This window comes from Podarcis melisellensis (assembly GCF_964234715.1).
Source record: "Podarcis melisellensis genome assembly, chromosome: 1".
NCBI lineage: Eukaryota > Metazoa > Chordata > Lepidosauria > Squamata > Lacertidae > Podarcis > Podarcis melisellensis.
The window spans coordinates 17,484,977-17,499,944 of NC_138528.1; the positions used below are offsets into that span (position 1 = coordinate 17,484,977).

Sequence of the window (14,968 nt, forward strand, 5' to 3'; positions counted from 1 at the left end):
ATGTTTCTCTTTCTCTCTCTTTTTTCTTATACCTCTATAAGGTATGGTTACTAGATATCCCCGTTCCCCGGGGACAGTCCCCATATTTACAAATCTATCCCCAGACAAAATCCATCCCCGGATTTCATTTAGTGTCCCCGGATTTATATTTTAAGTGTTGTAGATTTATTAGTAGGGGATGAATGTTGCGTGATTGGTTCAGTGGCACAAAACACATCATATGGAGCCTTCCGGCAAGGGAAAATGGCGGGCGCCACGGCAGCAAGCAGCTCCTGAAGCCAGGCAGAGCCAACTGCACTACCAGGCTGGCTCGGGGCTGCTGAGACTGCCATTGCCACCGCCACTGCCAAGGGGGAAGCGGGATGCCCAGCGCATCAACTGGGGGAACCGCTGACTCACACCCCCGTGACCCAAATCAAGCCAGGAGCAAGAACACCTGGCCACCCGGCCGACTGCCCAGCGGTGCTCTGGGGCCAGGAAAATCCTGGAGCTGATGCAGGGAGGAGAGGAGACGGAGAAGGGAGAGAGAAAAAGAGAAAGGAGAATAAAGAGAGGAGCCCTGACCTTGACGTGCCGCTGCTGCTGCCACTGAGGAGGAGAAGTAGGAGAGCACCAGGAGGGCAAGGACACATGGCTGAGCCCAGGCCTAACCTGAGCCTATTCCATGGCAGCTAGTGCTTCAAGAGAGCAGGCCAGGGCCCAGAGGAAGACCGCGCGACAGAGGAGACCACAAAAGACCAGCAGCCTCTGTCAGCCATGGGTGACCAGTTGTCAGGGATGATGGGCGATGTAGTAGAGGTACTAAGTCGAGGAAGACTGGAGTACAGATTCCTGCCTTTTTAGCACTGAAAGCTCAGAGAGGAGAATATCCCTGGGGAGATGAGGTCCTCTTGAGTTTGCCTTGCATTTTACTGAATGTTTAATTGTGGAGGCAAAGTGGTGTGAGCTGGTTGCCTGGAACCTAGTGGAAGTTCTGGGCTTCTTTTGGGTACCAAAATGCGGGTGGTTGTTGTTGTGGTGCAGCAGCAAGGCGAATAAACTGCCGCGTCCTCTAGTTCTTCTTAAAAATAGTGTTCTTGTGCCACTCAGTTGGCCTCTCAATCTCTCTCCCCCCCTCCAGACTTCCTATGCTAGTATCTAAACGGACTTTTTATATGCCACTGGTAGATGGATGCAGGAAAGCGCTGCATATGCCAATGTTTGTTTCCATAGTAACTAATGCACTTCAGAGAAGGAGAAATAGGATAGTCAGGAAGGACAAGAGGGGAAAAGATCACAATAAAACTGGCACAGCGAGTGTAGATGCCGGATGCTTGGAATATTTTCTGACAGAGGTTTCGGCTCACAGAGCTCCCCTAAACTTGAGTGGTTTTTAGTGTTTTGGCTTCTGAGTGCCTCAGTAGCCACAATCGTCATTAACCACTTATCATTATTAACCGCTCTCATCTACAAAGGTTGAGCTCAGGGAACAGGGCACACCTCTAAATGTTTGAACAGTTCATAGTTATTTGTCCCAGGTTTCCTGTGTGACCTTGAAAATGGATGGTGATCATAGAGTTATAGAGACAGAAGGGACCCTGAGGGTCACCCAGCTCAACCCCCTGGTGGCCACAGACCAAGGGTAACTCAAGAGTGGTGTGAGCTATTGTTCTGTATTGTGTGGCCCAAACTGAGGAGACCATATGCTGATTAAATCCGGCACAGAAATGTGCCAGACAGCCCAATCCTATCCCTGCCTCTACTCAGAAGTAAGCCCCCATTGAATTCAATGGGACCTACTCCCTTCTAAATGTTTGCAGGATTGCAGCCTAACCTTAACAGTTCATACTCACTTCTGAACAACACCACTACAAATATAGTTACGCCTTCTTTGGGGAGTATTGATATGATTCCCCATTTTCATAAATTAATGTCAGCCCCACTACATCTGCTCCAGGTGAGCTCCATTGAAACAAATGGATGTTGCCTAGTAGCCACATTTGGCAGACTGGTGATATGTGCCAATGGACTCCTAGACCCTCCTGAGGCAACAGTTCCATCTCCTGGAGCGAAATCATTAGGAAAGCATTTCTCCTTGTTTTGAAACTAATTAAACATTTGGAGTACTATTAGTACAACGGATGGCAGTTTTACACAGCATCAGCAACTCTGAAGAGAGAAGGTGAATGGATATTGTGGAGTAATGAACTGGGAGTCGGGGGCAGAAATAAATAAGGAATCACGTTCAGGAGACAAAGAGCTGTTTCCTCCCCAAATCCCATGAGAAATTAACTGTTTGTCGGGGTTTTCCTGTTCTTTGGAGAACCCAGAGTAAAAGAGCTCAGGCTTACATACTGTTCTGCCTGCTTTAATACTCTGTTACTCTTATTAATTGTGTAAACATTTTTTTAAACTATTCTCGATGGGGTGTGGATGGACAAAGATAAATGTCTGCCCAGTCCTCAGCAGGGCCTCTATTTATCTGGTCTGGTGAAGCAATCACCTGACCATCTCTAACAAGGGCAACTGGCAGGGCTTTTCCCCCAGCTGGAACTTACCGGAACTTAGTTCCAGCACTTCTCAGGTTGATGTTATTATGAGAGAACAAGGGAGGTGTTCGTGATGAGTTCTGGCACCTCTTTTTCTAGAAAAATAGCACTGGCTACTGGTAACCAGGTTTACTTTTTATGGTTTGCAAACCAGCTTCTAACCTTGGTTCCAACCTTAAGTTGAAAACATAACCTTGGTTAGCTTTAGCCATAGTGAGTGTGAATGCAGAAATAAATGGGGTGTTTTCCAGTTTGTGCCTTTGAACCCATGAAAGGGCTTTTGATCTGTGCAGGTGTCTACTAATGAAGGAGGAGGGGTGCAATTTCTGCCCCCTGAAACCACCTTCCACCTTGTTCTGAATGGTTGCCATCATCCCTGACCATTGGCACCATGGTGGGAGTTGGGGTCTGGCCACATCTGGAGGCCCACAGGTATCAGAGCAAGCCAGGATCAAACACCATGGTTTGATCCTGGCTTGTTCTCTCTTAACTGTAGTTAAAAACAAAAAACAACCATTTCCCAAGATTGGACATAATGGGCATAAAATCAGAAGGGGAAGCTTTTGATCTTTTAACCAGGGCTATGAAAGAGGAAGAGGAAGGATGCAACGAATGGGAAGCTGCTTTTTTGGTTATGTTCAATGTTAGCCATCAGTTGATCTGAAGGCTGCTTAGCTGGGACAGAAAACTGAATAAGAAGCATGAGGGATAAAGCCAGAGCAGCAAAATCTTTAAAAACTACAGCTCCTTCCTTCCTTGTCACATCTGTAATTGTGAAGTTCTAAGATGAGGCACATTTTTTTGTGCGTGTTTTAGAAAAAGACTATAATATGCACCTCTTTGCCTGGACAGCACATTCCCTGCAGTGATACTGCATACCGCTCTGTCATCCCAATTTACCTTCTCAGCCCAACGGGATAATCCCCCTTTTGTTTTGCCGAACAGCATGAAGGCAAAATATGGGAGAGTTCTCAATGAAGCCATTGTTGGTTTCTCTGAATGGCATAGTGCAAACATACAAATCATAGAGACAGGAAGGGGGCATCTTTCTGAATAAAGACATTGTGCCTCACCTTGCTTGGGAGAGACCGTAAAAGGGACCCCCCATACCAGAAGGTGAGTGTTGGACTAGTTGGGTACTCAGGTTTCTTGACATTAAAGGAACTTTTTTTGATTTTTCAACAGAACGCCAAACATCAGAGAACTTGATGGCCCATTTATTTAAAAAACAAGCCCTCCTTTAGCTGCAGCTGTGTGTATATACTTACCTCCTGGGTTCCCTTCACAACCTTCCTTGAAGGGCACTTGATGCTCTTTGGGGAATGTTGCCATGCAGCCAGCGAAGGGGGTGCCAAATATTCTCTCCCTCTGCCCGTGTCAGACAGAATATTGCTTCCTAGTTAAAAGCGACCCAGTGCTATGGGTGACTTCAAAGGTTAAGTTGGTTTCCGGGTTTGAAAACTTTCCTGGTATGTTCTGAGTAAACATTTCATTCCACCAAGGACACCAAGGTGCATGTTAGGTAAAACTGTATTTAATTGTAGATCAGTCCTTTTGCTACTGGAAAAGCCACTTCGGGAGGAGTCAATTGGGCCTGGGAAACTCACCCCTCCAGTAATGTACAGTCATACCTCGGAAGTCGAACGCCTTGCGAGTTGAACGTTTTGGCTCCCTTATGGCACAAACACAGAAGTGAGTGTTCCGGTTTGCGAACTTTCTTTGGAACCCGAATTTCCGACGTGGCTGCAGCCAATCGGAAGCCACACCTTGGTTCCCGACGTTTTGGAAGTCGAACAGATTCCGTTCAACTTCTGAGGTATAACTCTAGTGACAAATTCAGAAGTGCAGGGTCCCTTCAGGGTATCTGTAGCCAAGTCTCTCACAGCCACACTTCTTTATAATTAATAATAATTTAGGGTGCATTGCAATGATCAGTGCAGACCTCCATGTTTTTCCTTTCAGCTAGACCTACCATTTTCTGTGTGGATAGCATGGGAAAATAATTTGGAGTGCTCTTTCACAGTGACTTGAGCCTTTATCAAAGTCCCATTGTATGTAACAGAACTTGTAAACCGTTCTCTTGAAACCTTGTGCTTTCAGTGTTCTTAAAAGCTTAGCTTTGGAGTATACTGAACACCTTATTAGGTATGATGATTCCAACCAGCACCAATTTGGATGCCTCTGAAGATCTTGTTGCCCAAGTCATACTCCGTTGGTAGAGCATGAGACTTGACCACATATCACCCTCATGGTCCCTTCCAGCTGCACAAGTCTGTGATTCTATGACATCCTTAAATAAGCAAATAAATAACAAACCATGATGCCTCTGAACATATCAGGGGAAATCCATCCAGATGGGTGGGGTATAATAAATAAAATAATAAAATAATATAACAATATTGCTGTCATAATCATCTACCTTTAGACACCAGACACCACATCAAATCGAGATGGCAGTCCAAATAAATCATAATTAAACTTTAGACACACATATCCCATTAATCCAGAGCTGGGTCAGGTGTTCTTTGGATCAGGTCAGAGCCTAAAACAATATAAAACCTGTAGTTTAAAAAAAAATCACAATATGTGTTGGTTTTCTATATAAAAATTCACAACATGTATATAAAAAAAATCACAACATGGTTTCCTCGGATTCTTGGTCAGCACCAGATGTTTCTTGCTGGAATATATATATACCGGTATATACTTACCAGTGTTTGATCTCTTGTTTTTTGCAGGGCCCTGTCCGTATGGCTCCTGATCTTGCCGCGTCTCCTGCTGTGGGATACGTCTCCATAAACCAGAAACCTGAAGCCGTGGTGCATGCTATGAAGGTAAGGGGAGGGGTGTTTTGCATGCATTCATCTGGGCTTTGCATTCCAGCTCAAGAGAGGAAGACAATGCGGAGGGGGAATCAGAGACTCTGGGCTGAGAAATAGCTGAGCAGGTGTGCTTTTTTATTGACATAAGAAGAGCTCTGCTAGATCAGGCTTAAAGCCCATCTAGTCTGCCACCCTGTTCTCCCAGTGACCAACCCATGAGAAACCCACAAGCAGGACCTGAGCACAAGAGCCCTCTCCCCATCTGTGGTTTCCAGCAACTGGCATTCATAGAATCTTAGAGCTGGAAGGGACCTGGAGGGTCATCTAGTCCAATGCAGGTGTCTCAGCTAAAGCATCCATGGCTGTCCATGGCATTTCAGATGGCTGTCCAACCTCTACTTAGAAACCTCCAAGGAAGGAGAGAAGTATACAGCCTGTGGCAGTAGGCTAGTAGCCATTGATCGCCCTCTCCATTAATTTGTCTGATCGTCTTTTGAAGCCATCCAATTTGGTGGTCCATTGCCTGGCTTGCAACTGATATTCAGAGGCTGGCTGTCTCTGATACAAGAAGTAGCACCCACCAACATGGCTAGCCTCATCCTCCATGAATTTGCCTAATAATAATAATAATAATAATAATAATAATTTATTATTTATACCCCACCCATCTGGTTGGGTTTCCCCAGCCACTCTGGGAGCCTCCCAACAGAATAATAGTAGTAATAATAATAATAATAATAATAATAATAATAATAATAATACAGTGGTACCTCTGTTTATGGACGTGATCTGTTCCGGGGTGCTGTTTGCACTCCGAAAAGTCTGAAAGTAGAGCGCCACTTCTGCGTGTGACGCGATACAGCGTTCCTGTGCATGCGCGAAGCGCACAGATCGCTCCTGCGCATGCATGAAGCGGCGAACCCAGAAGTACAGTGGTACCTCGGGCTAAGAACGTAATTCGTTCTGGAGGTCCGTTGTTAACCTGAAACTGTTCTTAACCTGAAGCACCACTTTAGCTAATAGGGCCTCCCGTTGCTGCCGCCCCACCACTGCACAATTACTGTTCTCATCCTGAAGCAAAGTTTTTAACCCGAGGTACTATTTCTGGGTTAGCGGAGTCTATAACCTGAAGTGTCTGTAACCTGAAGTGTCTGTAACCTGAGGTACCACTGTAAACACTTCCGGGTTTGCCACATTCGTAACCAGAAAAAATGCAACGTGAAGCAAAAGCAACTCGAGGTATGACTGTAATAATAAAGCGATAAAACATTAGACATTAAAAACTTCCCAGCCACTCTGGGTGGCTCCCAACAGAATATCAAAAACACGATAAAACATTAAAAACGTCCCTAAACAGGGCTGCCTTCAGATGTATTCTAAAATTCAAATAGTTGTTTATTTCCTTCACATCTGATGAGAGGGCATTCCACAGGGTGGGCGCCACTACAGAGAAGGCCCTCTGCCTGGTTCCCTCACTTCTCGTAGGGAGGGAACCGCCAGAAGGCCCTCGAAGCTGGACCTCAGTGTCTGGGCAAAATGATGGGAGTGGAGACGCTCCTTCAGGTATAATGGGCCGAGGCCGTTTAGGGCTTTAAAGGCCAACACCAACACTTTGAATTGTCCTCGGAAATGTACTGGGAGCCAGTGTAGGTCTTTCAAGACCGGTGTTATATGGTCTCGGCGGCTGCTCCCAGTCACCAGTCTAGCTGCCTCATTAGTTGTAGTTTCCGGGTCACCTTCAAAGGTAGCCCCAGATAGAGTACATTGCAGTAGTCCAGTGCTACATTATAAAGCCATTGCTACATCTTGGGGCAGCAAATTCCCCAGATCACCTCTGTCTCATGTGAAGAAGTACTTTATTTTGTCTGTTGAACTCTTGTTCACACGCATGAGCTTAGGCTACTCCCTCACGACGGCAGCAGAAAGAGCATGACAACATCAGATAGGAATAGCCGAAGCTTCTCTGACTGGGCCCCGTGTTCCTTGGACCAGTGTTGACACTGGTGTTCCCCACAGGAAATGGAAACCTCTAGCACTGCCATGAGGAATTCTGGGAAAGAGGAGAGTCAGAAACCTCTTTTCTATGCTGAACGCTACAAAAGTGATCACAAACCAAATCCTCCACTTTGCCGTAGCCACGTACGCACAGACTAAATGTCACATCGCTGTATCTGTATCGTCCCCCGGAGACCATTGTTTTCATTATCCACGAGTTTCAGTGCTGCGCAAAGCACTCTTAATGTACCAGACCCGAGGGCACTTAGATAATCTTCCAGGTTGCAATGCTGTGCATAGATACCAAGGAAATGGGGGTGGGGAGGCGAGAGAGAAAGCTTGCTCAGCTGGCAGAATCAGCTTGTATTTCTGGGTCCAGAAATCTATTTTTAACAGAACAGACTACGAACGCTGCATTTCATCAGGGCGCATTGACAGAGAAAACTGCCGAGCATCTTCCAGTGGCGCAGCTGTTGGGAGGCCCAGATCCCCTAAAGCGCAGCCGCAGTAGGACACCCCTTTCCAAAGGTTGCCACCTTATATTCACGGCCCTGCTCCTCTGCCACTAGCAGCCCGAGATGCAGGAATTGAGCAGATGAGTTGTTTTCCGTTGTTTCCTTTGATAAGCTTCACCTTAATTTCTGTTTGTCAGGCTTCTGTCGAAGGCACAGGGCAAGGTCAGAGAGGAAAGGTGGCAACACTAGGAGAAGATTGCCTGCTGTGTGTTGCAACCTTTTCATCCTGCCAGCGGCTTTGTGTTTTTCTACATCTGTATGATTTGGACTCGTTCACCTCTTGGGGGGGGGGAATTATCAAACAGCTTATAAAATCCATTAATAATAATATTGCTGGGCGTATGTTTAACAGTTTTCTGCATCCATGCATCTTCATGCAATACAATGCAAGCAGATATGAGGTTTTTTCCCCTTGCCACAAATCCCTGTAGTTAACATTTTACACTGGGGGAAGCAATATGAGGATGCAATATAGGGTTAGGTTACTGGAGGGTTTCATGCAACCTAATGGAGAGTCTCAGCCTGGAGTACATACTTGTGGCCGTGTGCATTTATTCAGCTACCAGCATGATATTTCTGGGGCTGGAATTTGATTATCCAGGCTGATGAATATCGCAGGCGTGCCCAGACCAACGAGTTGGTTTCGCAGCCTGCATCCAGCTTGATCAATAATTAATTCCTTCCTATTCATTAGAGATCTATTTTTATTTGCAAGCTTGTAAATGCCGCTTGCTTGCTTGCTTCCTCTGGTGTTCCTGCGCCCCCTTGCAAAAAAGAGAAGAGCCAACGGATTGAATTAATTTAAGTGAAACCGTACAGTCATGCAAAATTGCCATTGGTTCAAAATATGTCGGTTAAGCTAGTGGATAATGCAATTTCCAAAGTAGGTTAAGGGCCCTAAGAGAATGACCTATTTTTGTAACTGAGACTTCCGAGGCACGGCAGGAAAGGGAAGCATTGGTCCAGTTCAAAGCGGTCAGTGTTCAAAGCGCAGTGCCACCCGCTAGAACGCTGAGCGGAGAATTTGTGCCTGGTTTTACAGAGTGTTGTATTCATCTGAATCGAAACAACCCACATTCATTGCGGTGTTAACCATAATTCTGTCACCGAGTTGGGGGGGGGGAGTGGAAGCTTGATTCTTCAATCGGAATTACAATGTGGGTGATTATGATGCTCGTGTCACAGCACTGTCAGGAATGTCCAGCGTGAGGCATTAACTCTTTCTTATCGAAAGCACACTTGCAAGTTAGGAAAAGTCTTGCGTCTCTCAGGTGTGTACCCAATAAGGCAGTTGTGGCAACAGGGACGCCGCCCCCCAGCTCAGCTTATGTATCTCCCCCACCTGAGCAGGCAGGGACAATGTCTGTGTGCAACTTGCTTCAATCTGCTTCTGGCCGTGGGAGACAGTGGAGCAGGAGAGGTGGGGGCAGGAGGAGAGGTGTGGCAGCCCCAGACTCTAGACCAGCCTGACCTTTCCCTCCCTCCCTCCCTCTTGCACCTGCTCTTGACTCTCCAATCCTGCAGCTCCTCCTGCCTCCGACTCTCGTCTCCTGGCTACTACAGGCTACCACGGATCCCTTCTTCCCAGTCAGTCTCCAGCCCACCTTCTCCCAGTGCCCATGCATCCAGCCACCACTCCTCAGTCTCCAGCCAGTCCTTGACAGCTAGACATGAATGAGGAGTAGGGTGGTCATGTGCCTCTTGCTTTGCAGAGGACCATCCTCTGTCTGAAGGAGTCCTCTGTCCAGTCCAGGCTTTCTTTATATTAAAGAACTCCAAGAAGGGAGAGCAGGGGCCTTGAAGTTGCCCATATCCATACCTGGGAAGCAGACTGAGCAGGTACACACAGTCACCTGGTCTTCCCCATAGCGGCTAGATGTATTTCTGTTTAAAGTAATGAGTTATCCGTTTGTGTCTGTACACTTTAATCAGCATCACCTTCTGCAAATCTGTATACAGTCGCACCTCGGAGGTCAAACGGAATCCCTTCCAGAAGTCCGTTCGACTTCCTAAAAGTTCGGAAACCAAGGCATGGCTTCCGATTGGCTGCAGGAAGTTCCTGCAGCCAATCGGAAGCTGTGATGGACGTTTGGGTTCCAAAGAACGTTCGCAAACCGGAACACTCACTTCCGTGTTTGTGCTGTTCAGGAGTCAAAACGTTTGACTCGCAAGGCATTTGGGATCCAAGGTACGATTGTACTCTTTTGTCTGTTCTTTGGCAGGTGATGCATAAGTGGCCACTCTGCTTTATGCAGAGCCACACTGTCCATCTTTGTAGCTCAGCATTGTCCAACTTACTGACTCAGATTTAGGGCGGGAGTCTTTCCCTGGAGAAGTCAGGGATTGAACCTGGAACTTTTTGCATGCATGGTATCCCTCACTGAAGCTCCAGTCCTTCCTTAACTACTTATGGACCACTCTTCCTTTACTGTCTTCTGTACCTAACTATGACAGCAGAAGTTTGTCTCTTTTTACCATACCTTGGCACGATTTTGTAGCAGGAGATCTGAGTCAGGCCACAGCTTTTTCCAGCTTAGTTACCTTGCACCTAATTCTCTTTTGTGCCAGGAACTGCACAATTCAATGGCAATATAGGCAGCATCCAGTGACCATTTGCAAAAAGTGTGTATGTATATGTTGAAAGTAGATCACATGTTCTTTTTCCCTCCTTGAATCCGCCTAGTGCTAACCATTCATTTCCAGCTTAGTGATGTATGCGGATGGAACACTTATCTCAAGCTCCATATGTTTAACTGGCAATTAGACTTCCCACTCTCCTATGCGTGTGTTGAGATTTTGCCCTGTTTGCCCTCCCAATGTGGCAGACAGCATGAGGATGGAGTGGTCATTCCACTTAGGGGTACCTTAGGGTCTATCACTGTGTGACATCATTTTACAATTTCATGTCCATTGTGTTTGTAGGTCCTTGAAGTCCATGAGAATTTGGACAGGCAAATTCAAGAAAACTATGAAGAAGACCTGAGTGAAAAGGAGAAAGCAATTGTTCGTGAAATGTGCAATGTAATGAACCCATTTTCACAGTCTTTCCCATTTCAGTTTTTCACTTCCAACTGTGGTGTTAAATGCTGTCCAATATCTTGTTCTGTGTGTGCAGGCTTAGTCGCTTGTTGTCTTTGCAACCTGCAGAGAAATTGGGTTACGAATACTGTCAGTCAAAAGCTTCACACACTCAGAATGCTTGTGGGTGTAAGGTTGCAGAGGCTTACTGCAGTTTTACAGAAATGTGGCCATCATGGCTCCTTTCATCCTCCCAGTCATGGTCATTATAGTTCAACATGGCGATGAGAATCACCTATTGAAGATCTTTTCCCCTATCTGATCCCAAAACCACAGTTCTTAAGGCTTCCTGTGAATGGGAATTGTTATTAAACCAGTTAAATCTACAATCCTACATGAGAGTTGTAATCCAAAACATCTGAAGGGCACCAGGTTGGGGCTGACTTAGACCCTCACATATATATGGATATATGGTCTGGTGTATTTTGTGTGTTGAGTTATGGCTGGGGTTTGGCTTCCTTCGCAGAAAAACGTGGGTGGGGGAAATTCCATTCATGAATCAGGATTCCCATAGCCAGAATGGATCAGGGCCTGTGTGTCTTATTGGACTATAATCCAGAGAGTGTCTTGGTACTCCAGAGCAGCCTTTCTCAACCTTGGGTTCCATGATGTTATTGGGAGTCTCAAAGAAAGACGTGCTCTCCCATGCCCATGTTCCCAGCATGCTGACACTCCTGTCTCCAGTGCCTGGAGGCAGACAGGTTGTGCTTCCATAGCAGTGACCAGAGGAGGAATGGGCATGGGAGGAGTACAGAGAGAAGAAATGCCATGGTGCATCTGCAGCAACACAACCGATACTACATCTGCCCCAGCTGCAATGAAACATGTCTCTCCCGTATCAGTCTCTACAGCCGCAGTGGGCACTGTAACTCTTGACTTCACCCTCGAGAAATGCACTTCTCCATTGTCTCCTGAGACAGATGGATGTCAACAACCACTCCCATTATTTTTGACCGCTGCCCCTGCTGGTTATGGATGATGGGTGTTGTAGTCCAATAGGATATGAGGACCCAAGGTTGGGAAAGGCTACTCTTGAAGGTTGTGCATAACAAATTGCTTTTGAAAGTAAAAAACTGTGGTCATCTTTTACTTCCCTTTCTTTCTTCTTTTGCAAGTGAAAAGGCTCCCTGGATCTTCAATTTCAGACTGACCCAGTCCATGTTTAGATAGATAGATGATAGATAGCTAGATAGATGATAGATAGCTAGATAGATGATAGATAGATAGATAGATAGATAGATAGATAGATAGATAGATGATAGATAGATAGATAGATAGATAGATGATAGATAGATAGATAGATGATAGATAGATAGATAGATAGATGATAGATAGATAGATAGATAGATAGATAGATAGATAGATAGATGATAGATAGAGATGATAGATAGATAGATGATAGATAGATAGATAGATAGATAGATAGATAGATAGATAGATGATATAGATAGATAGATGATAGATAGATAGATAGATAGATAGATAGATAGATAGATAGATAGATGATAGATAGATAGATAGATGATAGATAGATAGATAGATAGATAGATAGATAGATAGATAGATAGATAGATGATAGATAGATAGATAGATAGATAGATAGATAGATAGAGATAGATATTCTTGGGAATCTCAACTGGGGCTTACCTTTAGTTAATTGTGTATAGGACTGCAGCCCTGCAGCCCAGTCCTGTGCCAGTGATCTCTCGATAAGAGTGGGTAGGATTTAACCTTTGCCTTGAAATTTTCTGGTTCGCATCCATTTGTTTTGACTATTTCATATCTGTTCCCCTAAAAACCAAACATAAACAAAACTTTGGAGCATTACAACGCTCATGGGGCCACCTAGGGTAACAGTTATGGTTGAAAGCTCATACTCCCCAGTGGGATCTGGTCCAATTTAGAAGCTTTCAGTAGATGGAAACCGCTAATCTTTGTATGATGTGAACACCCTGGGCTTGTGGGTTGCCACATGGCACGAAGCCATAAGCACCAATGACAAAAGAAGCACTGTTTCTTTAAGTGCACTCTGTTGCACTGGAAAGGCATTGTGGTTTTTCCCACACACAAAGAGTGAAAAAGCGTTCCAGGATACGTCCCTGGAAAACCGCTGTGAACCTTAGACCTGGGTGGTTTCCCACAAACCATCTTGCCATTGCAAGTGCCATCAACTAATCCGCCCTCTGGGAAGTGAAGCACTGCGGAATGTGCTCTGCTGTTCGACAATGAAATCTGTAATCTGTCTTTAGAAAAAGCTCGCTTTTGGTGCAGGGATGTGAGGGCTGCACCTCAAGAGGCTATCCCTTTTAGCTTCTCTTTTTAAAACAAAATAATGATGTTTGCACAGCCTGAGATATTACGACAAACGAGGAAATCTTCTCAGGAATGCTGCTGACACTTCCTGGTCTTTTGAAATGAACACCCCAAACAGACCTTGCCAGGGGCTGGCCTAAGAGCCTGGTTTGGCTGGCAAGCTTTGTGGAGACCAGGGATTTTTAAAGGGTTCAGTAATCTGAGCCCTGAACTGGTACAGCCCTTCGAAATGCAGCCCTCACTTTCTCTCGGAAACTCGTAAGGAAGGTGTCTTAAGGAAATTGTCCAAGACGCGTAATTTTGCTGGGGCAGAGCTATGGCTCTTGCCTGGGAGCAGGGTTGGCTAATAATAATAATAATAATAATAATAATAATAATAATAATAATAATTTGTTATTTGTATACCACCCATCTGACTGGAAACCACAATAAAACATCAAACATTAAGAACGGATGGGAGCTCTAGTCCAAAACAGCTGGCGGGCGCTCAGTTGGCGCTCTAAGCATTTTTGGATTTCTAATGCAAGGCAACTTTGTGTCTGAAGGGCACACAACTTGCTCCTCTTTGGAAGCAATGCTTGATGAAAGGAACATGACTCTTGCAAGCTTGCCAGCAACTGACCTAGCTCTGAACTCAACTTCTGAGCCTAATTTGCTGGTTTGATACCATTACCTAAGGCATCTCTCCCTCTCTAGTTCTAATTTCGGGAGACTTTAACAAGATCAGCATTTTAAACCTGTCAGCCAATGTTATCTCGGGATCTGGGTGCCACCTAGTGAATCAGAGAGGAATCTCGCAAACCCAGCTGGGGCCAGGAATCCTCAGAACTGAAAGCGCTTAGCAGCCTATCGTATCTTAGGACAATGAAGTCTTAAAACTGTTGTAGGCCGCCCTGAGTAGCACATATAGGCGCTAGAAGGGTGGGACAGAAAACTCTGTACAAATGCAGATAAAATAAATGGTAATAAGCACCCTCTCTTTCCTTTTGCTCTTAGGTCGTCTGGCGGAAACTGGGGGATGCAGCGAGCTCCAAGCCATCGATCAGGCAACATCTTTCCGGAAACCAGTTCAAAGGCCCGTTATAAGCACCTCACGCAGCAAGGCTGGGAGAGGAAAGAGGAAGAGCAACAGGGACTTCTCTGCATCTAGCTGCCAGGGTTATCTTTTCCTACTCGCTCCCATCTTTCTGTAACTGTTTATAGTGTAAATAAGGCAGCTTTGCCTGCAGGCTGTGCTGATCCAGAACAATGTTAAATGGGTTAATAACTATCCTCCAATGGCCGATTTGTGTCATTTGTATTGTAGTGACAACCTGCTTTGTTGTACGGTCATATGTAGAGATACCTGAACCCAAAAGCAAGGGACCTTCCTCGCCTGGACAGTCTCCAGTCCGTTGCCATTTTGCGATCGCAAATTTGGGTTGCACCCCGGGGAGTTGATTGGGAGGTCTTGCACAACACAACTGCTTCATTTCTCCGCCTCCCCCCCCCAAAAAAAATAGATTGGGCTGTTTGCCATAAGGAAAGTGATGGATAAATGCATTGGAAAGTGCACTTTTTTGGTGCAACACCACCCTGCAAACAAATCAGGACAAATGCGCAATAAAACAGGTCGTCCGAAAGCTCCCGCCCTTTCTTACTTTGCCCTGTTCACGGAGCTACAACCCCAGCTGCGTTGTTTTAGAAATTAACATGGAATCCACAGCACCAAAAGTAG

At 45.5% G+C, this 14,968-nt stretch overlaps 1 protein-coding gene across 5 annotated transcripts in view; it reads left to right on the top strand.

Annotated features, from left to right (window-relative positions):
- Positions 1–14,739, top strand: part of CCDC85C (coiled-coil domain containing 85C) — a 165,748-nt gene extending 151,009 nt beyond the window's left edge. For 4 of the 5 annotated variants that reach the window (XM_081914054.1, XM_081914052.1, XM_081914050.1 and 1 more), the window contains 3 exons: positions 5,267–5,362; positions 10,783–10,881; positions 14,248–14,739. In XM_081914054.1, the coding sequence (XP_081770180.1) occupies positions 5,267–5,362; positions 10,783–10,881; positions 14,248–14,337 (285 nt within the window). In that variant the 3' untranslated portion in view covers positions 14,338–14,739. The remainder of the gene's footprint in view (positions 1–5,266; positions 5,363–10,782; positions 10,882–14,247) is intronic. The other variant, XM_081914053.1, reaches the window with a different exon arrangement.
- Positions 14,740–14,968: the final 229 nt, after the last annotated feature.